At 37.4% G+C, this 22,241-nt stretch overlaps 6 protein-coding genes across 7 annotated transcripts; all 6 read left to right on the forward strand.

Annotated features, from left to right (window-relative positions):
- Window positions 1-698: 698 nt before the first annotated feature.
- On the forward strand, window positions 699-1,340 carry LOC115624288 (protein Fer3). The gene is made up of 2 exons (XM_030518912.1): window positions 699-831; window positions 895-1,340. The coding sequence occupies exons 1-2, from the start codon at window positions 699-701 to the stop codon at window positions 1,338-1,340; spliced, it is 579 nt and encodes a 192-aa protein (XP_030374772.1).
- Window positions 1,341-4,294: 2,954 nt separating this feature from the next.
- LOC115624163 lies at window positions 4,295-6,768 on the forward strand. Of its 2 annotated transcripts, none has more exons than XM_030518761.1 (5): window positions 4,295-4,395; window positions 4,857-5,087; window positions 5,267-5,757; window positions 5,820-6,180; window positions 6,246-6,768. In XM_030518761.1, the coding sequence occupies exons 2-5, from the start codon at window positions 4,898-4,900 to the stop codon at window positions 6,392-6,394; spliced, it is 1,191 nt and encodes a 396-aa protein (XP_030374621.1). In that variant the 5' UTR covers window positions 4,295-4,395; window positions 4,857-4,897; the 3' UTR covers window positions 6,395-6,768. The 2 variants fall into 2 exon arrangements, with proteins under 2 accessions (XP_030374621.1, XP_030374620.1); XM_030518760.1 differs by lacking the exon at window positions 4,295-4,395 and adding an exon at window positions 4,634-4,693.
- Window positions 6,769-7,426: 658 nt separating this feature from the next.
- LOC115624165 lies at window positions 7,427-9,288 on the forward strand. The gene is made up of 4 exons (XM_030518763.1): window positions 7,427-7,642; window positions 7,707-8,194; window positions 8,579-8,945; window positions 9,008-9,288. The coding sequence occupies exons 1-4, from the start codon at window positions 7,447-7,449 to the stop codon at window positions 9,220-9,222; spliced, it is 1,266 nt and encodes a 421-aa protein (XP_030374623.1). The 5' UTR covers window positions 7,427-7,446; the 3' UTR covers window positions 9,223-9,288.
- Window positions 9,289-10,049: 761 nt separating this feature from the next.
- LOC115623459 lies at window positions 10,050-16,604 on the forward strand. The gene is made up of 10 exons (XM_030517816.1): window positions 10,050-10,367; window positions 11,846-12,357; window positions 12,414-12,973; window positions 13,289-13,596; window positions 13,657-14,156; window positions 14,501-15,060; window positions 15,118-15,299; window positions 15,360-15,847; window positions 15,907-16,273; window positions 16,340-16,604. Exons 1-10 carry the CDS (start codon window positions 10,052-10,054, stop codon window positions 16,534-16,536), a joined length of 3,990 nt encoding a protein of 1,329 aa, XP_030373676.1. The 5' UTR covers window positions 10,050-10,051; the 3' UTR covers window positions 16,537-16,604.
- Window positions 16,605-16,873: 269 nt separating this feature from the next.
- On the forward strand, window positions 16,874-18,887 carry LOC115624126. Its single transcript, XM_030518721.1, has 4 exons — window positions 16,874-17,066; window positions 17,128-17,627; window positions 18,152-18,521; window positions 18,585-18,887. Exons 1-4 carry the CDS (start codon window positions 16,892-16,894, stop codon window positions 18,773-18,775), a joined length of 1,236 nt encoding a protein of 411 aa, XP_030374581.1. The 5' UTR covers window positions 16,874-16,891; the 3' UTR covers window positions 18,776-18,887.
- Window positions 18,888-19,918: 1,031 nt separating this feature from the next.
- On the forward strand, window positions 19,919-21,559 carry LOC115623538. The gene is made up of 4 exons (XM_030517920.1): window positions 19,919-20,229; window positions 20,282-20,772; window positions 20,834-21,200; window positions 21,259-21,559. Exons 1-4 carry the CDS (start codon window positions 20,034-20,036, stop codon window positions 21,453-21,455), a joined length of 1,251 nt encoding a protein of 416 aa, XP_030373780.1. The 5' UTR covers window positions 19,919-20,033; the 3' UTR covers window positions 21,456-21,559.
- Window positions 21,560-22,241: the final 682 nt, after the last annotated feature.

Raw genomic sequence — 22,241 nt, forward strand, 5'->3', positions numbered from 1 at the left:
GGGGTGGGACCAAAGATTTTTGAACAGGGATTCAGAGCTGCGCCCAAGCTGTGACGCATTATTTTGGGAATCTGTTGGGGGCAATATTTTTATCAGTTTAACAAATTTTTTGATTAATAAATGCACGAGGGCAAAAAAAAAACGACTGTGGCTTCCCAGGTAGAACCAACTTACAAATTGTTTTCGTTATTCTATGATTTATTATTTATAAATGTTCCATATTTATATGTAAATCTGCAATAAAATTTTAATATTAACTAAAATCAAATACAAAGATACAGAACAGTTGAACTACCTTTATTTATAAAAATTCATTATAATTACAACATTTGTCTTATTAAATATTAGTTGTTAAATTGTGATACAATCAAGGAATATTTAAGCAAAAATTTACACATCTTTAGTTAATAAAGCACTTGCAGAAACCCCGATGCTGCCTCACAGTTCCAGCCAATCAGAGAACAGCCGGCTGTTGGCTTCAAAAATGGCGGCCTCAGCATGCAGATGCTGCCACAAGGGATGACAAAAATCCAATAAGCCAACACACGGTGAACTGATTTCGAAGCAGAGAAATTTCTGTAAATTTATTACAACGCGGGCTTCCAACTAGAACGGACCTTAGGTCTTACAACTTGTATTCAAATAAGAAGTGTCCTGTAGATAAATAAGTGTGTGAGTGTGTGTGTTTGTGTTTACAAATGCAGCATCCAAACGAGCCTACCTATATGCCAGAGGTGCCCTTTCAGCCTTTGTGGGGTCAGGAGGCGCCACCACCACCGCCCATAGTGCCGTATCAGGAACTCATTGCTGGTTTTCCCTGCACCGACCTGTGTAAGTTAGGCTCGATAAGTGCCTCCGAAATATTTCTAACTTTTTGCTTCCATTCCCGCACAGCTCTCTGGCAGAGGACTCAAGTCGCGCCCTTAGCCACCCGTCCGGCAACCAACGGACGTCCCAACGGTTCCACTTCCAGCTCCTCAAAGAAGACGCGGCGCCGTGTCGCCTCCATGGCCCAAAGGCGGGCAGCTAACATTAGGGAGAGACGAAGAATGTTCAACCTGAACGAGGCATTCGACAAGCTGCGTCGAAAGGTCCCCACCTTCGCCTACGAGAAGCGTCTCTCCCGCATCGAAACTCTCCGACTGGCCATCACATACATTGGATTCATGGCCGAACTCCTCACCGGCACACCCGCCAACTCGCATAAGCCCCGCTCGGATATGTATGCCGGCATGAATGGACATCATCCGGGCTCCGCCCCGCCCATGCATCCGCATCATTTGCATCCGGCGGCATATCAGCGGGACTTTGCCTCGCCTTACAATCACAGTTTGACTTAAAGATGGAGATGTTTGGAAAATTGGAAAATTTGTTCTGTTGTTGGCTTTCAATATCTAATAAGTTATCAGGTTATTGGAATATTATGTACATTATTTGTGCTCTGAGAAGTTAAAGTGATTCCGAAACAGGTGGGGGGCTTCGATTAAAGTGAATCGATTATTAAAAGACTAAGCTGTGTTTGGCATTCGCAAAATATATAAATAAATAACAGCTATGTTGTGTAATTATTTTATTTATAAGAAGAATACATACACAGGTACATAAATATATCACATATTTTGAGTTACATACGTATATGAGAAATCGAAAATGGAGAATTCTAAGGTTGTATAATTTGCAGTGCAAGTGTGCCAGTTTTTTAAATATAGCGAACAGATATACTTTAAAAGTTTAGGATAAGTCGGTTTCAGCACCCTACGTTGAACGTCAGTTCCTGCCTGAAGCTAATATGCTTTAAATGGTAATTAAATGTGTACATTTTAGTCAAAGTCTTAATAAACTGGAACATAAATGGCCTCAATAACTCGCATAAATAATTGACACATTTGTATTGATTTAATGTTCGCTTAATCACTTATATATAGGGTAGCGATATCGAAGAAACAAATAAAAATTTCAGCCTAACAGATCTCAATGTTTTGCTTTTGCCAGTTAACCTACTATATATCTTCGATAAATCGAATAAAAATCATTATAATGAGTTTTGAACCTTATACTTACTGTTTTGAGAAACTGTAATTTCCAATACATTTAAGGCATCTGGATATTTTTTTTGAACTAGTGTGCCTTGTACACCTATTTCTGTTTTTACACGGTCTTTATTTACATGGTTTTGATTTAACACGATTTAAAAATTTAAAATTGTATACTATATATGGTTACACGACTTTAATCCATTTAGCACGATTCATTTTGCACATGATCAATGTCTTTTTTTACACGACTTTCTTAGGAACCAATCTACCGTGTAAAAACAGAATTAAGTGTATTTAAAGGGAGATAATATATAAAAAAGTGCACGTAAATTTCGATAATATTTTGTGAGTTTTCCCATCTTTCCAACCGCCTGGACTTCATAAAGCATTGTAACTAAAGGCATGCACCTAGTATAAAGGCTTTTTAGATTCCTAGATAGAAACATTAATTCATTTAATATTTTAGTCTTATGCGTATTAGGGTATCATTATAAAGAACGAATCATGTTAAAAGTTACAAAAAGTATTTAATTATGGTAAAACCAATTTAATAGAAAAGTTATTTATCGTTTTTACTCGTGCCACTGTCAAATGCAAAGATGAATTTTATTCTTTTAAACAATTGTGCCAAACAGCTTTAATAATATAATCCGCCTGGTAATCCTGTATGTATGCATCTTAAACATTCTATTGATTATTCTAAAAAGTTTCCAAGTTGTTTGTTTAATTTTAAAATACCCAATTATGGAATCACCACAATCCACCTGATAATCCCGTCAACTAGTGGAGGACTTAAACATGACTTGTTCATTTCAATTTGCCCAAATGTTATGGGAACCTAGGCAGCTGTTTCTGGAACACATGTTGATGCCCACAATGAAGTCACATTAAATACAAAAAAAGGAAAGAAAATCGTCACACCTAGCCCTAGAGAAGCCCAAAACTATGGCACAAATTATGCGCAAGCAAACAAAGCGTGAAATTATTATTAATAAATGAATCTGCGGCATGTGAGGGGCGCACCACTGTGTGGCATCAACCACCCCGGGGCAAGAAACAAGTGTAACACTCGAATGGAGCGATGCGTCCGACAGCTGTTGCTCGTCGCTAAATACCGAAGTATTTTTGCGTTCAACGCCCATTTTCCACAGATTAGCGGGCCCCTTTCTTTTTTTTTTTTTTGTTTTTTGTTACAAACGAGACACTGACAGAAACCGAGTCCGATTGAGCAAATTAATTTTGAGCGGATATTGCATAAGTATGCGAAAGTCAAAACTGGGCTAGCAGGAAGTCAAAGGCGCAGACCTGGGGTGGCTGGACGAATTGGAAGGGGTGGAAGGGCGGACGGTTGGAAAAGGCGACCCTATTTATCTGTTGTTTTGGCATTTTGGTGTGCAATATGCTTTCATCAATTTATGACACTTCATGCCACATTTAATCGGGTTGTTGCCGCACATACCTTGCTGGGGTTGTTGTTCCCATTTGACTTCTGAAGTGCGTTCACGTGTCTGCGATTAGCTTACAATGTCTAATTCGTATGTCTTCCTTAGATCTGTGCTTGAAAATCTTAAAAATGTTTGCTACCTGTGGAGCTAGCTAAGCTATCAAATCACAGGGCAGTCCACAGTCACGTGTCTCTTATTAAGGGCTTATCATAGTTAATCAGCGCACAAATATTAACAAGTCTATGAGTCCCGATCAGCTTTCTGTGCATTCTACAACCCCTCTGCCGTTGTTTCTGTGCAACCCCTAACCATTGTGTTCATGTCAAATCGGCGTGACAAATTAATTGCATTTTTCTCCCAATTTCGCTACAATTTCTCGCTCATATTTGCGGAATTTCGCACATTTTTCGCCCAATCTTGACTTTATTTGATGTTTATTAGAACGAAATGCAATATCAGTTTGATAGATGAAATTTTTCTTTTCAACAGATGTTTCCAACAATAATTCATTTGTATTTAAATCATCTACTATATATACTTGTAATGTAACAAAGCTTCTCTCGCACACTCTCTTAATGGCAGTTTAAAACGAACAAAGAGAGTCAAAGAGCAGCAGCCGATATCATACCGGTTATAGCTTTTACCGTACACGCTATCATCTAGCTCTCATTTTTCAGTTCGACGCTGGCCGCTCTCCGAGACGGTTGTAAATATTGTATGTTTGTAGATATTGTTAAATCGATTTCAACTAAATTTAATGAAAAAGCTTCCCGGCATAAGTATAAATAAACTCATTTTTAAATGGTGATTCGTTTGGCTGGCTGCCTTATCATCTGTTATTCTCTCATACTTGTCTAATCGAAACAGAACTGTGCTCGTGATCGTGATAAGCCCTAAAGGCCCGTGACTTTCGTGTATGTTTTTAAAACTATCGTGAAATGCGTAAAAGCTTTGCTGAAACTAGACACGTCATATAACATAAAACCGGTTAAGATTGAAAAGAAAACTCTAAAGCTTGATAGAAATAATTTGATGCATTTTTTATGCCTCATTCATTATCAGAATAAGTTAGCAGGCGGAGAAACAAACAAAATAATATCTCTTTTATACCAAATATTCGTTGTAGATACAAGATATTTCTAATCCGTTTTCGTCTTCAAACAACAATCGAATGGCAGTCCTTCAAAATACATTAAAATTAATAATATAATGGTACGATATGATTTTCGCATTCGCACATTTATTTGAGTTCATAGGATCGTGACAAAATATGAAGTCACGCAGTCAGATCTATTGCAAATTATATTAAGACCGATTCAGAATTATCAATTAGTTCATTGAACTGAACAAAGTTTACCAATTTCTGTATTTTTAGTCACCAAACATAATTTTCGAGACCATATCGCCTAAACTATTATGTGGAACAATAGTGAGCCCACACATTTCTATACAAAACACTTCCTGCCAAGCTGGCTGGATCAGAAGGAATTGCAAAGTCTCGTGAAGCAGGAAGTTCGGGAATATAATGATATTATCAAAATTTGCAGTAAAATGGAATATTATACCCAACCAGCGCTCAATCTACAAATTCAATTGCAACTAAGAGGTGAGCTCAGAAATGAATTATTACTTTGGAAAATAAAATAGATGTAAGGTTATTTGGAGAAAGTCCAGTAAGTATTGGAGTTTCTTCAAGAGTCTGCCGAAATATAAAATAATAAACACATAGTTTGCTAAAAGCTAAATATATATCAAAAATGTTTTTCAATTCAACACCCATTTAAGGTAACATCACACGGACTATCGATTTCTTGGTGAAGTCGCGAGAGGTAGTCAATAGTGTGCCCTTGAAGTTTGCAGTTGCCACAGGCTTCGACGTGGAACTCTATATGTACGACCAGTTGTTGCCCGCTCTCGATAGGCTCTACAGGAATGTGGGTCAAACTATACACTTCGGTCCAAAGAGGCTTAGACCCAAGGTTCCGGCAACAAATATCTCCCGTTGCTTGTATTTGGATTACATGCAAGCGAAGGGCTACGATGTGGTGAACCATGGACTGGAAAAATCAGCCATGCAGATAGCATTATCCAAACTAGCTGCCTACCATGCAGCCACAACGGTCTATCTTCAATATGTGGGAGAGATTACGGAGCTACCAAAACTATTGTCGAGCAATCCACCACCGAAGGCAGTCACTGATTTCAAAAACTCGCTTCAATTTCATTTCCTTGACAGTTTACGTTCAATACGTTTTCGGGAGTACGAAGACAAAGTGGTAGGTGCAACATTATTTTCTTGTACTCCAACGATACGCTTAGTTTCTGAACTCTCTTTCAGAAATCGTTTCAGCGCTACGTTGCCAATAATCTTCAACACCAAGATGCCGACAACGCCTTTAATGTAATTCTGATTGGCGCCTGTTCCTTGAATAATCTGCTTTGCCACACGGAAGTCGAAGGTCATATTAAGGATATACTTTTCACAGATTTCGGCGCGGCCACATATGGACCCGCCGTTTATGATATATTCCACCTGTTTCTAACCGCACCTCGTGGAGCGGACAAAATTGAAAATTTTGACGATCACCTAAAGTTCTATCACGAACAGTTGATAATGAATCTGCAACTTCTGGGATATAAGGAAGTGTTGCCAACACTTTCAGATCTTGAATCGGATTTACACAAATTCAGACATTGGGGTAGGTTATGGAGTTAGCAATAGCGTTGCACAGCTTTATTGTTTGTATCTATGTATAATTCGCAGGATTTGAAGCTGCTACAGAAGTTCTGCCCATATCCTTAGTGAACAACAGCAAGGACCTTAATGACGTTTTTAGATATTGGCGTTACACTGAACAAATCAAAGAGATACTTCCCTGGTTGGAAAATCGTGGTTACTTAAAAGAAGATTGATCTAAACTCGTTTTAATTAGACATATAGTACAGCCGGTGCTATTTAATAATATAAATAGTTTTAAAATGTAAAAAGAGCGTTTATGTCGATGGGAGGTATTTTAAAGTTCCAACGCAACTGCGATTGCAAATTCCGAGCTCACACTTTAAAGCCATGGTCAGCCAAACAAATAATTTGCTCACAAGATTATCAAATTTCAAAGGTAGTTCATTTGTATGATTAATCAATTAAAAACCAATTCTTAGTTGACATTCTTGTCGACTGATATTAGACAAAAAATGCACATTTCAATGAAGATTGTTATAAAACTAAAAACCGGGTTATTACAAATATGTGAATAAATAGACGTGCTGATCATGGATTTATCATTCAAATAAATTTAAGTAATCAAGAAATACGATGGAATACAGAAAACTCTTCTTAATTATGCCAAGTTTTTTTTTGCGAATATCTGAGTGATGAGAAAGAAGCCAAGGAAAAAGTCTCATGGGACTCAACATGAGCTCGAAAAAGGGAATAATTTTTGGCACATTTGTCTCTGCGATATGAGCAGGAAAGCGATACTAATATAATATATTCAATAATATGAATATTTATATTGAACATATAGAAAACAATCACAACGGTACGAAAATTTTAATTCAGTATAGCATTTAAAAATTGATTCAAATAAACATTGTAACTCGCCTGTTAATGCAATTTCATGTTAACATTTACATTCGTAGTTTTGGTAATTTATTTTGTCATGATCAATATTGATTGGACTGATTGAATATTATTGGTGTACAATGACGAAACAATTGTATACGCCATTAAATTGCACCGATAATGAATACAATGCCGAAAATCTGGTCGATTCAAGTACAAAATTCCACTTCTGTCACTCAATGATGAAATGGATAAGACCAGAGCTTTTTATTATAAAGCTTTGCTGATAATGAGCGGAACAGTTGAATAAATAGGCCGACTTCTTACGGACGAGTCTCTTTCGCTGGCAACGCAACTCATTGAAAGCATTAGGAGCACCTAACTCATTAGTCATTGTTTGGAAATGGCTCAGACAACTAAAGATAAAACCGAGCTAGATGTACCCCATTGGCTGTGTAGGAGCTTCTTTGAACAATTTTTACGCAGAGATTTTGAGAATTTTGAGAAAATAAGTAAACTGGAAGTGCTACCAACTGGTGGAAATGGCGAAAACTATACTACCGTACTATTACGGGTTAGGCTTGAGATCCAACTGAAAGGTATGCTGTTAACTGAAAATATTTATGTAATATATCTACAGGTTTACCTTTCTTACAAGTATAGATGGCAAACAAGCGACTACTTCTTATATGGCCAAAATACTGCCAGCATCGCCGACTTCCCAGCAGTTGGTTCAGTCTTGGAAGGTCTTCGACAAAGAACATAACACTTATTCCAACTATTTGCCCGAATTCGAACAAATGTTTAGAGATGCAGGGAAAGAAATTACTTTTGGAGCTAAGTATTACAAAATACAAAATAGCGGGCTCGAAAATGAGGCTGTCATATTGGAAGACTTGGGCAACAGTGGGTTTAGGAATATTAAGCGTCAAGATGGCATGGATAAGGAGCACACCCAAGCAACGCTGGAAAAACTGGCACAATTTCATGCCGCATCGGCGGTGCGATATGAACGCAAAGGGGAATACCCGGATCTCTATGATAGGAATCTTCTGAACGGTGAAGATACGGCCGAGTTTCAAGAAAAACTAGCAAAATCGCTCATCAGCTGTTTACCACTCTATGAAGCAACGCATTTGGCAAACGTGTTGGTGAGTATTCAATTAAAAAAGGAATAGAAAAGGATTTCCAACACACTTTGAAATTAAATTAATTAAAAATTCGATTAATTTTAGATAAACAATGAAAACTGTTTAAATGCTTAGCTGCTTAAATATTAAAGTGAAATGAGCCGCTAACGTGAAGAAGACTAAAATATAGTAGCTTTATGATTAAATTTGTATTGATCTAGTTGATTAAACCTGGTTATGGCTTAATAGCTTTATATTAAAGAAACAGTTTTCACCTTTCAACAGATAAACACAGTGTAAACGTAGAGCTCAAACAAAATATTTGTTGTTTATAATTCTAAGCCCATATCATACAAGCCAGAGGATGTACTGATCTAAAATATTCCTTCGCTTTAATCTTTTCAGAAAGAATACACCGCCGTGGCCCCCGATATGTATCAATCATATGCACCTCGGAGAGAGAACGAGTTCTGTGTTTTGAATCATGGCGATGCTTGGTGTAATAACATTATGTTCCAATACGATGATAATGGTCGCATTCGTGATACCTATCTGGTGGATTTCCAAATGAGCCGCTATTGCTCGCCAGCGCAAGATTTGATTTACTTACTGCTCTCCTCCGTTAACTATGACATTAAAGTGGACAAGTTTCATTACTTCATACAATACTATCATGAGAAATTAACCGAGAGTCTCAAGTTGCTGCAGTACCCGAAACCCCTGCCTTCTTTGAAGGGACTACACAAGGCCATCTTTGATAATAGTGAATGGGGTGAGTCCTTATCATAACAATTTCTGATCGCTCTTAGCTTATGCTTCTGTGAAATTTTCTAGTCTATCCTGTTATTTCCCTGCTATTGCCCGTTGTACTTATGGATTCATCCGAGGAGGCAAATATGGACACCATTATGGATAATGATAGTAATGCGGATTTCCGTAAAACTATGTTACGTACCCCACGCATAATTAATCAGCTGAAGACGCTGCTGCCTTGGGCCCACAATCTAGGTTTCTTTGAAGCCAGTAGTGTATCACCTTATCGAAAGTAAAATGTCTTTTACGTCACTTAAGTACCATGTACTGATTAAAATTAAGTTAATCGGCTTATCGAAGTACATATATACTTTATTAGAGCTTCTTAATTAATGTAGAAATGTATGTAGGGGAAGGGAGAAGGGCGTGGCATATGAAAATCATTATAGACCGTCAGTCTAAATCTTTTCAACCATAACATCTAGGAACTCCAACCATACACCAATATTCTTCAACTTCTATATATATCCACCATAGGAATAATTGGTGAAAAATCACTTTTAGTTGAATACGTTTTTAATGCGATAAGATACTTATTAATAATTGGTATTCATGTGTATGTTGTCAGGATACCAAGTATAATAATAATATTTTTTGTTATTTATTATACAATTTTAATCAAATTTGGTATAACGTTGATTTCAGCTCAAACACCGTTTGTAAAAGAATCACGATTCTACCGCTCTACTCTTTCTGTCTCTAATTAGATTAAACGGTTCCAATTTTGTTCTCACCATATGCCGCCCAATTTATTTTTAAATTGCCGATTTTTATGAAACTTTGCTTGTGGGGTCGGCAAAGCTTTTCATTTTGAGGGCGTGCTCGTCAAAGTTTACCGCGTCAAGCACAGTCAGCAATTTACGGGAATCATAATACGCCGTAGTGCGAGTTTTGTGACACACTTATGCTGATAAAATAGCGCAGCTATCAGCTGTTGGATCCATCGGCTTCGGCACCCATATATGTAGGTATAGAGGAACATAGTTTTTCGAACAAACCATTAGTTTAGAAGTAGCGCTGCAGTCAGCTAGACGGTGCAAGCTCTGGTTATTAACGACTGTTGCGATGGGACTACGAAATTCCAAAAATAAGAAAAGCTACGATGTGGCTCACATCGAGCCAAGTGCCGTCTCCACCACGGACAATGGCAAGGTTGAAGCGATAGAGACAAAGGCCAAGGCCGTTGAGGCCTCACCAACTCCCGTAGTTGTCAGTAAGCCGGCGCCAGAATGGATCAATGAAACGCAATTTGTCGATTTGCTGAGCGCAAATATCGCTCAGTTCGAGAAGATCAAAAGCTTCGAAGCCAAACCGGCCATGACTGCCGGAGAGAATTATGCGACTCTCATGCTGAGAGTGAGCATCGATGTTGAGTTGAAAGGTGAGTACGAATACACAAAGCATGACATCACATGTTGACATTCAAACTGATGCTCCCTGCGTCCTCCAACAACAACAACAACAACGTGCGGACGTGAGAAACATAAACAAACCTCTGTTAAAGCTTATAAAATTCTAATTACACATGTAAGCTTTCAGCTTCATTTTGTTTAGCCAAAACAATACTATTATGGACACACTGAGAAAAAAAAGCAGCTTCCTAACTCATGCTTGTCGACAATTTAATATCAATTCCGCTTTAATTTTTATATCACATGAGTAAATATAGCAAACTATTGAAAAAATATTTTAAATAGAAGAGCTTTCACTTTCTATAAACACGCATTTTATTTATTAAGACAATAAGCAAATGCTATCGACATTGGTAAAAACAATTTCGTTATCAAAACGACTTAAAGGCTAAGAATTCCTCAACTGATACTATCACGCAGGTATTACTTAACAATATAATAATTTTAGATACATTGTTATATTGTTGAACAACTTTTATTTTTGAAATTAATACATTTGACAATATTTTTTTAATTCGCGTCTCAAATAATTGAAAATGTCTTTAATATACATTCATATATTTGCACAGTTAAAGAAAATTTTATTATCATTTTAAGTATTTTCGAATATTAACATATTCAATTAACGGTCATTTGTTTACTGAAAGAATACTTTTAATTTTTGATCAATTCAGTACGACTTGATATCTATTGATAATTCAAAGGTAAAAACATACTAAGTCCAAAATTTATTACTTTCAATGATTTAATTATTAGACCGACAACAAGTTTGCTTAATATCTAAATAAATAAGTTACGTTTCAATACTTTTGAATGGAAGTTACATATTATTTATATTTGAATCAATCAATTAAAGAACGTTTCTATATTTAAAAAATGTATAATCGAAATTAGAGGACATTGACTATTTCACTATTGCTATTTATATTTTATAAATAGGTAAGAAAAAATTGTAAAGGAATCCTATTCGGTTTGATAGTATTTTAAAAATAAACAGATATTTATTCACGCAATTCTTAATCTGACAATAATTTTTAATATAAATTTAATAAGATTTCATATTTGACTCTCTATAGTAAAATGTTTATATTGGATTGTTTATATAAATAATTCATTCATTAACAGCTAATTAATGGGCTTGCTCATAAAACTTAAAAATAACTTGCTTTGTATAGTATGTAAAATTATAATTTCATTATTTTCATTTTCATTATAAATTGCGTTTTTCAATTATAATCTTATCGCCTTGTGGCATTATTTCTGTTTTGCCCGGTAATGGTGGAAGTTAAAGAATTTAAAACATAATATGATAGGCGATAAGAAAGTATAACGAATTGATATTAAGGTTATTTGCCCCATCATTTCACAACCAACTATCAAATTTCATTGTGTAAGCAGTAAACTGTTATACAAGTAGTTCTAATCTGGGCAATTCGATACCATTTAGATAAAACCAGCAAGCATATATCCTACATGATGAAAGTCCCTCACGATAGTCCCGAAATGCAGCAACTACTGGCCGTGGCCAACTTCTTTAACACCGAGAATTCGGTCTATTTGGATATAATACCCAAACTAGAGGCTCTCTACAAGGATAAGGGTCTCGATATACAATTTGCGCCGCGTGCCTACAAATTGAACGGTGAGGACCCCAAGCTCGCCAATACGGTTCTAATGCACGATCTGGGTCCGGATGGTTTCAAAAACCTCAATCGTTTGGAGTGCCTAAACGTGGAGCAGGCGAAATTTGTGCTCCGCAGACTGGCGCAGTTCCATGCGGCAGGAGCTCAGTATGTTAATGTACACGGTCCTTATCCCGAAGTGCTGATTTATGGCATGATTGGCAAGGATAATACCATGGCTAAGGCAATGATGGAGGGCATGTTGGCACCGTTTGAAAAATTGTTTTTGAATAATTTAAGGAACTATAAGAACGGTGACAAATATTATGACAAATTTGTAAGTAAAAACGGTGGGTTTCCCAAACAACCCAGTATAAACTCTACTTTTTTTAGGTGCAACTTTTTTCAAAACTGACCACAGAATTTTTGAAGTTAGTTAACTACGATCCGAGTGAGTTCAATGTGCTCAACCATGGCGATTGTTGGATAAATAATCTGCTCTTTAAACATGGATCCAATGGCGAGCTGAGCGACATGATGTTTGTCGACTTCCAAAATCCCAAATATGGCAGTCCTGCTCAGGATCTGCTGTACTTTATTTTAACATCGGTGAACATCTCGCACAAGCTGAAGGACTTTGAATACTTCATACGCTACTACTATGACAACTTAATAGAACATCTGAAATTGCTGAACTACTCAGAGGAGATGCCCAGCCTCAGCGAATTGCATATGCAGCTCTTTAAGTATGGAGCCTGGGGAGTTACAGCCGCCTTTATGGTCTTGCCCGTGGTGCTATTGGATCCCACTGAGGGTGCGACCTTTGAGAACTTTATGGGCAACAACGAGGCGGCAGACAAATTTAAAAACCTCATGTACTCTAACAAACGCTATATGGCCAATATTGAGGAAATTCTGCCGTGGATGGACAATCGCGGCTATCTGAAAGTCAAGTAAGTACTATACATACTCTTTGGAACTTTTTTAGACGGGCTCATACATTTCTGAAGGGTCTTTACTCTGGAATTCATTCACGAAATCTGCTCAGTCAAGCCCTGAGATTTCTATAGCAATGGTCGATAAATATATAAAATATGCATCATTAACGAATACAAAACCATCTCATGTATGGTATTTTTCAGAAATTGAAATCTGATGAGTAAGAGACAAATACTACAAAAATTGTTGCCTGAAATCTAATCCTGGACGCCTTCTTCTTATAATAATAACAACAAACATTTGTTAATAATAATACTATAATTTTTAAGGGAAACTACTGTTGCCCTAGAACCGGCACCAGAACCGGCACCAGAACCGGCACCAGAACTGGCACCAGAACAGCCACCAGAACCGGCACCAGAACTGGCCACAGAACCGGCCTCAGCAGATGCAGTAGCTGCAGTTCCAAATCCAGCTGTACCCGACTGGATTACTAGCGATTTCTTCGTAGACCTATTAAAGGCACAACATCCCGACTTCAAAGCCATTCAAACCTTCAATGTGGAAAAGGCTACCAATGCCGGTGATAATTATTCCTCAACAATGCTGTCTGTGGACATTACATATCTGACAGCAAGTGTGTTTAGTTACAGAATTCAAACAGCACCTTTATTAATGAATTCTCATTTTCAAAAAGGTGAAAAAAGTGAATTTAAATCGCTTATGCTGAAGGTTCCACCAAGCGATGCCTTGACACAAGCCCTTCTAGATCGCATGCTCACGTTTAAAAAGGAAATCACCGTTTACTCTGATATTCTGCCGCAATTGGAGCAACTTTATGAGAAAGTCGGACATCCGGTGAAATTCGGCCCCGAATCCTATGAGTTCATTAAGCAGCCCGATTGCGATCACATTCTGTTGGAGAATTTGCGACCCTCGGGCTTCAAGAATGCCGACCGTCTAGCCGGCTTGAGTGTCACAGAAACGGAGCATGTGCTTCAAAAATTGGCCCAGTTCCATGCTGCCTCAGCCCACCTCTTTGCCACTAAAGGTTCCTATACAGAGGTCTTGACCAAACCCGTGCACTGCGAGGAGAATCGAGATCTTTTCCAAAATGACATGGCCAAAGCGTTCCACGAATTGGCAATTTCGGCGCTCAAGACATTCAAAGGCAATGAAATGTATGGCAACAAATTGGTAAGTATACAAAAATATATTGTACACCAGACTCTAATTAAATGTTAACATTGAAAAAAGTTTTAATTTGGAAATACTGTTTATTAGTTGATTTTCAGAAAACTTTTAAATAATACTCCTAATTTGATTTACATTTAAATTCCAAATATTAATGCTTTGAATTCGAATGCTCTTAAATCAAAATGAAAATTTCAGCCCTGAAAATGCAATGGTTGGTTATTTAAGTATACAACACCTCTATAGATTTCTGGTGTTTACTGGAATATTTTGAAATAATTAGTACTTTTAATAGCGGTTCAATTTAGAGTTTTCCAGTATTACAACTGCTTTTTCTACATTCGCAGATCTATTTCTTCGAAAATATGTTCGATGTCATGAATAAGGCGGAACAGTTCGATGAAACTGCCTTTAATGTTCTTAATCATGGCGATTGTTGGACCAACAATATTATGTTCCAGCACGATTCTGCCGGTAATATCAAAAACACGTACTTCGTTGACTTCCAGCGTTGTAGTTTTGGTTCCCCTGCCCAGGACCTGTACTACTTCCTATTGAGTTCGCCCAGTTATGACATCAAATTGGAAAAGTTTGATTACTTTGTTCGCTATTATCACGGGCAGCTGAAGCTAAATTTAAATTTGCTCAGCTATCCCAGCCATATACCCACGCTGAAGGAGCTCCACATAGATCTGTTGAATAATGGTGCTTGGGCTGTGATGGTTGCGACAACTGTTATGACGGCCGTGCTGTTGGATCCCACTGATAATGCCAGCATAGCCACTATGCTGGGGGATAATGAAGAGAGTGGCAATTTCAAGAAGCAGCTTTACCAAAACGAACGATATAGAAAACATGTGGAGGCTATATATCCATGGCTCGACCGTCGCGGCCTTTTAGACTTCGAGTAAGTAACAATTGATTTTATTGATATTATCTGATTGATTTCTCGTTAAAAAATAAGAGTTGAAGTTCAGCCAAAGGACGATTTAAGTTGGCTGGATATAAATGACTTTGCTGACATTATTTCCGCCGATGAGCCAGAATTTGAAAAAATATTAAATTCTACGACAGCCTTAGCGACCAAGCCGGGCGATAATTATGCATCCAAAATCCTAAAAGTCGACATCAATGCCAAGCTAAAAGGTTTGTTATTATTTTAATATTTCCCTGAAAATGAATACAAATTCGAAAATGTCTTAACAGAGAATAATGTGAAGCCCTTCTCCTACATATTGAAAGTTGAGCTCCCGAATTTACCGGCTGAGCTCGCAGCCGCGACTTTCCCGAAAGAGAATGAGATCTATAATAAATACAAGCCGGCTTTTGAGCAACTCTATCGAGAGGCAGGTCTACCGGTAGTCTTCGGCGCCAAGTCCTATAAACTGAAAAAGCAAATCAAGGAGGACTTTGTGCTACTGGAGAACCTAAAGATCCGTGGTTTTAAATTGCGCGACCGCAAGGAGGGGTTGGACTTGGAACACACAAAGAGTGTGCTCAAAAAATTGGCTCAATGGCATGCAGCCTCATTGCGTTATAAGGAATTGCATGGACCTTATCCAAAAATGTTCAATTTTGGAATTATACATGAGGGAGTGAAAGACATTTTTGTAGAAATGTTTCAAAAATGTAGAGATGGTTTTTTCAATGCGATTACAAAATTTAGGGGCACAGAAGAATATTTGGAGAAACTGGTAATTATTTACTGTACAATACGAAAACCATAGGCCCTTATTAATTGAATTCAAAACAGGAACGATTTTACGACATCGTCTTTGATAAGATCTTGGAGGATGCCCAAATCGACGAGAATGAATTTAATGTTCTTTGCCACGGCGATGCTTGGATCAATAATATTATGTTCAATTACGATGAAGCCGGCCAACTAAAAGATACCTACCTGATAGACTTCCAGGAAACAAAATATGGCAATGTTGCACAGGATCTATACTACTTGTTGATTAGCTCCGCACAGCTTGACATCAAGGTCAAACAGTTCGATTACTTGATCAGATGGTATCATGAGAACCTAGTGGAACATACGAGCCTCTTAAAATACGAGGGCTTTGTGCCAAACTTGAAACAACTGCACACGATCCTGCTAAAGAATTCCATACATGGTAAAAAACAAAATCTGTCCGCACTTATAACGAGTTCGTGTTATTTAAAAACCATATTGATTTCAGCTCCCAGCACGGTATTAACTACAATGGTGGTTTGTCTGGCGAATGAGGAAGAAAACTTGAGCCTAGGTGTGTTCGTTGAAGACACTCCAGAAGCCGAAGCCTTACGCAACAGGATTTTAAACAATGAACGCTTCCAGGCCCATTTCGAAGAAATAATGCCTTGGCTGAACAAACGGGGACTATTAGATATATATTAAAGCAAAAGTTATTACATTCTTTGTATATCTTTTAAGAGTTAAGAAATAAAAGTGATTCACTATAAAGAGCAATGAGTTTTTAAATTTTAGATACCACAAATATATTTTAGAAATAAATCGTCCTGACTTAGGGTAGAAATCTGCTACCTAAGCTAAACCCCAAAAACTTTAAAGCCAACTTCGTTCAGTGTACAAGCTGTAAGATATTTTCAAACAACAAATTCCACGAAAACACACTGCTGAGTACGTTTACACTTACGAGTATATGGAGCTTTTATAAAGCTATCGTGTCAGTTCCAGTTCTCATTCCCATTCATGATCAGTCGCTCTGTCGCATCGCCCAGAGTCACAACACATGGCAGCAATAAGTGCACCCGAATGGGTGAATCAACAATTATTCAATGGCGTATTAAAACAAAGTATTCACGATTTTCAAAGCATACAAAACTTTGATGTAAAGGCTGCGATCAGCGGGGGCGAAAACTTCCTAACTATAGTTCTACGCATTCAAATACAAATAAGTCTGAAAGGTATGTAGAATGCATATTGGAATATTGACAACACTGCCTAATTCGATTCTAAAACAAACAGATGATAAGACCAAGAACATCAGTTTCATTTTAAAACTACCACTTGTAAGCGATTTGGGTGACAAGCACGATTTTCACGACCTCTTCGTGGTTGAGAATGAAATGTACGATTCCATTGTGCCCGAACTGGAGGCAATTTATGCCAAAAATGCAGACCTCAATATAAAATTCAAGCCAGTGCATATTAAATTCATCGAACCGGAGCCCAAATGCGATTATATCTTGATGGAGGATTTGCATGAGAGAGGCTACAAAAATCTGCAACGACTGGACGGTCTTGGACAGCCAGAAATGGAGTCTGTGCTCAAAAAACTTGCCCAGTGGCATGCAGCTTCAGCACAACGAGTGGCTGAGCTTGGACCCTATGGAGAGCGCTATCAATTGAGTTATTTTGGAGAAGAAAGTGCCAAAATGTTGGAGAATATGAACAACAATTTTAATCTGCCCTTCTTAGAGTGCATGCAGCAATACAATTTGAATCCGGACATGATGTTGTTTATCGTAAGTTCTAGCCAAGAGCAGCACTAAATCAAGGAGAATATGGTCACCAAAATAACTCATCAATAACCGATAGTCGTCATCATTAATAACATAGCAACATTTGAAATATCATGTGGGGGATTATTCTCCATAAACGCAACGTAAAATGTTATGATTATGACTAAGTGATTGCTTTAAGTATTTGTGTGATCGGTCAGATCGCATTGTTTATATATTTTTATATACAAATATTTTCTTTTTGCCAAATTAATTTAACTTTTCTTCTATTTTATAGAAACTACTTATTTTTAATAGCCCTATTTGTAGTTTATGACCACTTTTGCTGATAAAAATCAATTAAGCAAATAAGTATTCTGATCTGTGATGTTGAGTACCAAATTATTCTGTTTACTGCAACTTATCATCTTCTCGAAATTTCATATGTTCAGGAAATATGCTATCAGATAACTTCCCATGCACAGTTCAGTAATCAAAAGGAATGATTGAAATATTAAAAAAAAACGTCAATTACTGTCTCATTTCAGAGCAATTACACATCCCGCTTGACGGATTTATACATCGAATTTGGTAAAGTAGACCCAGAAGAGTTCAATGTTCTCAATCACGGTGATTTCTGGTGCAACAACTTCATGTGTAAACTTAACGAGGATACAAGCGCCATTGAGGACATTTGCTTTGTGGACTTCCAACTGCCAAAATATGGAACGCCAGCCCAGGATTTGTTCTGCTTGCTAATGACAACTTCTGAATTTAGCATAAAATTGAAGAAATTTGATCATTTTATAGCGTACTATCATGAAGAACTCGTCGCGCATCTCAAACTGCTCAGGTACCCCAAAAAAGTGCCCACCCTTGCGGAATTGCAAGCAAACCTGCAAAAGAACAGCCTCTGGGGTGAGTTAATAATCCGATTCTGTATATACTATAAATATTATAGTGTACACTCATTAATTACAGCATTTGTATGCGCTCAGCGGATGCTACCGGTGGCGCTGCTGCCGTCAACCTCCGATGCGAATATAGAGAATTTTATGAGCAGCTCGGACAAGGGCGTGGCATTCAAGCGTAAAATGTTGCTGAATCCCAGCTACAAAAAGCAAATTGAAATTATTCTGCCCTGGCTCATCGACCGGAATTATATAAACTGATCGTGGGATTCTTTAAATCTGTTAATAATAATATGTAATTAAAACTGATAAGTAAAATAGTGAAAACTAAGATTTAGAAAAACAAATATATTTAATTATGTAGTAACTGATATTAATGAGTTGTATTTTATGTGACCTTTGTCAAGAGTAGAATTTAAAGCTAATAAAAAAAACACTTATATATTTATACAAAAAATCAATAAGCGAAGAACGTGGCAAACCCAGCTATACTAATTACATAAAAATGTAATTAAAATGAATGTATTTTTTCGGCGATTAATCAGAAATGAGCAGAACAGAATAAGCTATTGATAGATAAACGATCTGTTGACCATTTATGGCCAAGTTATTGCCGTTATTTTTTCTACACCTTCCACAACTCCTTTTATGTACATAGATAGATAACAACATTTTATACACATTCTCAAATGCGAACTAATAGATGGACAGTGTCTGATAAGATAAATATAAATCGTATGAAAGCTTTTTTAGAGATCCAAAAGCAAAGGCTTTTCTAGTGCAATAATACCAAAGAGAGCAAATAGATTTCACTAGGCAACAGATTTTCGCTAACCAGATTACTGTATGTTTAAAAAGTAAGAAAACACCCACACAAGATGTCAGTTAAGATATGGATTTGAAGCAATATTCTTTAAGCACAGCTTTTGGGCGAACAACTTTTATGTTTGTAAAGTTATTGAGAACATGATGGGTATAATGGTGTCTCTTCGATGACGAAATACAAAATATTTGAAAAATAATTCACAATTAACGATTAGATAGCAATACACTCTAGAGGGGGGCATAAAGCTTCATGGCTCTTTTTAACATTAATTTCATCATTTATCGATGCAATGTCAACAAATTTGTTGCACAGTGTATCTTACACTTGAGAATCCGAATTGCAACCTGTTTCGCTGAAAAACTAACAAATAAATTCAACAAATGTTCTTCTGTGGAGAGAACGGGTAAACATTTGGTTGGAGAATAAAAAGCTTTCTAACAAGTAAAAGCCCCGCACGAAATATTTACTAGTATATAGTATATACTTGTATTTTGAAAAACTCGACGCAATGCTGATAGGAATGTTAAATAAATGGCGCTCCGAAAGTTAGAAACTTTTAGATGCTCGTTGGCGTGCATAGGCATCGGTTGTACTATAGAGTAGCTGGGCTGTTCGCTGTTAACTCCATCCTATTAATTATCCAATTAATTTGAATTACAATTGACAAGCAAACAAGCCGATTGCACAACACAAATGGCGACGCAAACTAATGGGGGGAGTGCCAGCAAAGTGCCAGATTGGCTGAAGGCCGACCTTTTCGAGGATGTGCTCAAGAAGACTGTGAATGGCTATAGCAAGATCAAAAGTTTCAAGGCCGACAGCGGTACGGGCGTGGGAGAAAACTATGCAACGATAATGCTTCGAGTGGAAATTGAAGTGGAACTTGAAGGTGAGTTCAAATTCAAATTATTGCACGATCCTCCTGAAACAGTGTCTTGCAGATGGTAAGACCAAGTCGGTCTCCTTTATGTTCAAATTACCCCATCAACTGGAGCGCTACAAGGAGATGATGGAGAAAACTAATATTTTCGATATCGAGCGCGCTATGTACAGCGATATCGTGCCGGAGCTCGAACAATTGTATCGTGATGTGGGCGTGGACGTGAAATTCGGTGCCCACAGCTATGATATTAAAGCGCCTAGTGATTATGTACTGTTGGAGGATTTGCGACCGAAGGGCTTCAAGAATGCCAATCGTCTGGAGGGTCTAGACGTCGCACATACGGAGTGTGTGCTGCGAAAACTGGCGCAGTGGCATGCCGCTTCGGCTGTGCGTGTCGCCACCAAGGGTCCCTATCCAGAGGAATTAACTCGTGGCTTCTTTAAGGAGGAGCATCGTGAGATGATGGCTGATATCAACAAATCTATGTCCGGCAACTTTCTCAAGTGTTGCGCCAACTATGAGAATGCCTCAGAGTATTTGGAACAAGTCGTAAGTAATTTAAATTATACATCTATAGAGGGACATTATTCTAATCGCCATCCACTAATAGCGTGCGATAAAAGACAAAGTTACCGATGAAATGTTTAAAATGGCCAAAACCGACACGAATGAGTTCAATGCTCTGAATCACGGTGATTGCTGGTCGAATAACATTATGTTCCAATATGATGCATTTGGCAAAATCAAAGAGACCTATTTGGTGGACTATCAGATACCAAAATATGGCACTGTAACTCAGGATTTGTATTACTTTTTGCTATCCTCGACAAAACTCGAAGATAAACTGAGCAAATTCGACTATTACATCAAGTTCTATCACGATAATTTGATTGAGCATTTGAAACTTCTGAATTATTCGAAACCGCTGCCAAAACTACGCGACCTGCACTTAGCCCTCTTGAAGTACGGCACATGGGGTAAGCTAAGTAATGCCAATTATAACGAATTACATATATGTATAACCTGAATTTCTAGGATACTGTACGGTTACTGGCGTTATGGGCGCTGTACTGCTCGATCCCACCGAAGCGGCCAGCTTTGAGAATTTCCTGAGCGAATCCGAGGAGGGCAATGATTTCAAATTACTAATGTTTTCCAATGCCCGATATAGGAAACATATGCAACTCATTCTGCCGTGGTTGCTGAATCGCGGTGCCTTGGAGGCGAGTTAACTATATTTATAGAGCATTTTATTGATAAAGAACATTTAACATCCAATACTTTTGTACAATGAAGTACCATGATAAATATAACACTGACAATGTGACCAATATGATAGTGCTATCGGTTTTTGATAAGCTGGCGCAAGCCTTAGTAAAAACCTCAAAAACTTGGGTAATTAGTGAAATAAATTCGCAAAAAAACCATCTTTTGATAATTTGTGACGTTCATTAATAAGAGGCTTATAGCTGACTCATGCATGGTTCAACAAAAATTTAAATCACTTTGTCATTTCCAAAAATTGATATAATATCGCCCAAATCGTAAAGTGTGTGGCACACGCACATATGTACCTTGCCTTAACCGATAGGAGAAATAATGGGGTACCTACAAGTATAATCTAATCGTTCAGCACTCTTAAATGTGATAACCGATCAGGTGGCCTTTATACGTATGGCGCTCTGAGAATAGAAGCCATAACCGCGTCTGCGGAAATGGAAATAAAAGGAAAGAACAGAGCAAAACAAATCAGAAGCAAAATAGACGCACAAATATATACATAAATGCAGATGTAAAGGCGAAAACAAAATGTGGAAAATGTAAACAAACGCTGATAAACTAAATGCTCTTTGTTAGATGCCTAAAATACAGTCTAAAGCTCTGTCTTCTTAATACCTTTAATTTTCTTTCTTACTATAAAAAGAATAACAATTAAACAAAAAGTAATGCATTTCATTGGTTACAGAAATACTGCTGTTAAATGAAATTCTAATAATTCCCATAATTGTCTAAAACAT

Source organism: Scaptodrosophila lebanonensis, unplaced genomic scaffold, assembly GCF_003285725.1.
Source record: "Scaptodrosophila lebanonensis strain 11010-0011.00,11010-0021.00 unplaced genomic scaffold, SlebRS2 tig00000053-arrow-pilon, whole genome shotgun sequence".
In the NCBI taxonomy this organism is placed as follows: domain Eukaryota; kingdom Metazoa; phylum Arthropoda; class Insecta; order Diptera; family Drosophilidae; genus Scaptodrosophila; species Scaptodrosophila lebanonensis.

What these genes read in the sequence shown, in the direction of transcription:
- LOC115624126 (XM_030518721.1), top strand. Translation starts at nt 16,892, where the DNA reads ATGGCAGCAATAAGTGCACCCGAATGGGTGAATCAACAATTATTCAAT. An exon ending in CGGACATGATGTTGTTTATC is followed by an intron (nt 17,628 to 18,151) that starts GTAAGTTCTAGC and finishes GTCTCATTTCAG; the next exon opens with AGCAATTACACATCCCGCTT. An exon ending in GCAAAAGAACAGCCTCTGGG is followed by an intron (nt 18,522 to 18,584) that starts GTGAGTTAATAA and finishes CATTAATTACAG; the next exon opens with CATTTGTATGCGCTCAGCGG.
- LOC115623538 (XM_030517920.1), top strand. Translation starts at nt 20,034, where the DNA reads ATGGCGACGCAAACTAATGGGGGGAGTGCCAGCAAAGTGCCAGATTGG. An exon ending in CAGAGTATTTGGAACAAGTC is followed by an intron (nt 20,773 to 20,833) that starts GTAAGTAATTTA and finishes ATCCACTAATAG; the next exon opens with CGTGCGATAAAAGACAAAGT. An exon ending in CTTGAAGTACGGCACATGGG is followed by an intron (nt 21,201 to 21,258) that starts GTAAGCTAAGTA and finishes CTGAATTTCTAG; the next exon opens with GATACTGTACGGTTACTGGC.
- LOC115623459 (XM_030517816.1), top strand. Translation starts at nt 10,052, where the DNA reads ATGGGACTACGAAATTCCAAAAATAAGAAAAGCTACGATGTGGCTCAC. An exon ending in CATTACATATCTGACAGCAA is followed by an intron (nt 13,597 to 13,656) that starts GTGTGTTTAGTT and finishes ATTTTCAAAAAG; the next exon opens with GTGAAAAAAGTGAATTTAAA. An exon ending in CATCAATGCCAAGCTAAAAG is followed by an intron (nt 15,300 to 15,359) that starts GTTTGTTATTAT and finishes ATGTCTTAACAG; the next exon opens with AGAATAATGTGAAGCCCTTC.
- LOC115624288 (XM_030518912.1), top strand. Translation starts at nt 699, where the DNA reads ATGCAGCATCCAAACGAGCCTACCTATATGCCAGAGGTGCCCTTTCAG. An exon ending in TTTTCCCTGCACCGACCTGT is followed by an intron (nt 832 to 894) that starts GTAAGTTAGGCT and finishes ATTCCCGCACAG; the next exon opens with CTCTCTGGCAGAGGACTCAA.
- LOC115624165 (XM_030518763.1), top strand. Translation starts at nt 7,447, where the DNA reads ATGGCTCAGACAACTAAAGATAAAACCGAGCTAGATGTACCCCATTGG. An exon ending in GCTTGAGATCCAACTGAAAG is followed by an intron (nt 7,643 to 7,706) that starts GTATGCTGTTAA and finishes TTACAAGTATAG; the next exon opens with ATGGCAAACAAGCGACTACT. An exon ending in CTTTGATAATAGTGAATGGG is followed by an intron (nt 8,946 to 9,007) that starts GTGAGTCCTTAT and finishes GAAATTTTCTAG; the next exon opens with TCTATCCTGTTATTTCCCTG.
- LOC115624163 (XM_030518761.1), top strand. Translation starts at nt 4,898, where the DNA reads ATGTGGAACAATAGTGAGCCCACACATTTCTATACAAAACACTTCCTG. An exon ending in GGGAGTACGAAGACAAAGTG is followed by an intron (nt 5,758 to 5,819) that starts GTAGGTGCAACA and finishes ACTCTCTTTCAG; the next exon opens with AAATCGTTTCAGCGCTACGT. An exon ending in ACACAAATTCAGACATTGGG is followed by an intron (nt 6,181 to 6,245) that starts GTAGGTTATGGA and finishes TATAATTCGCAG; the next exon opens with GATTTGAAGCTGCTACAGAA.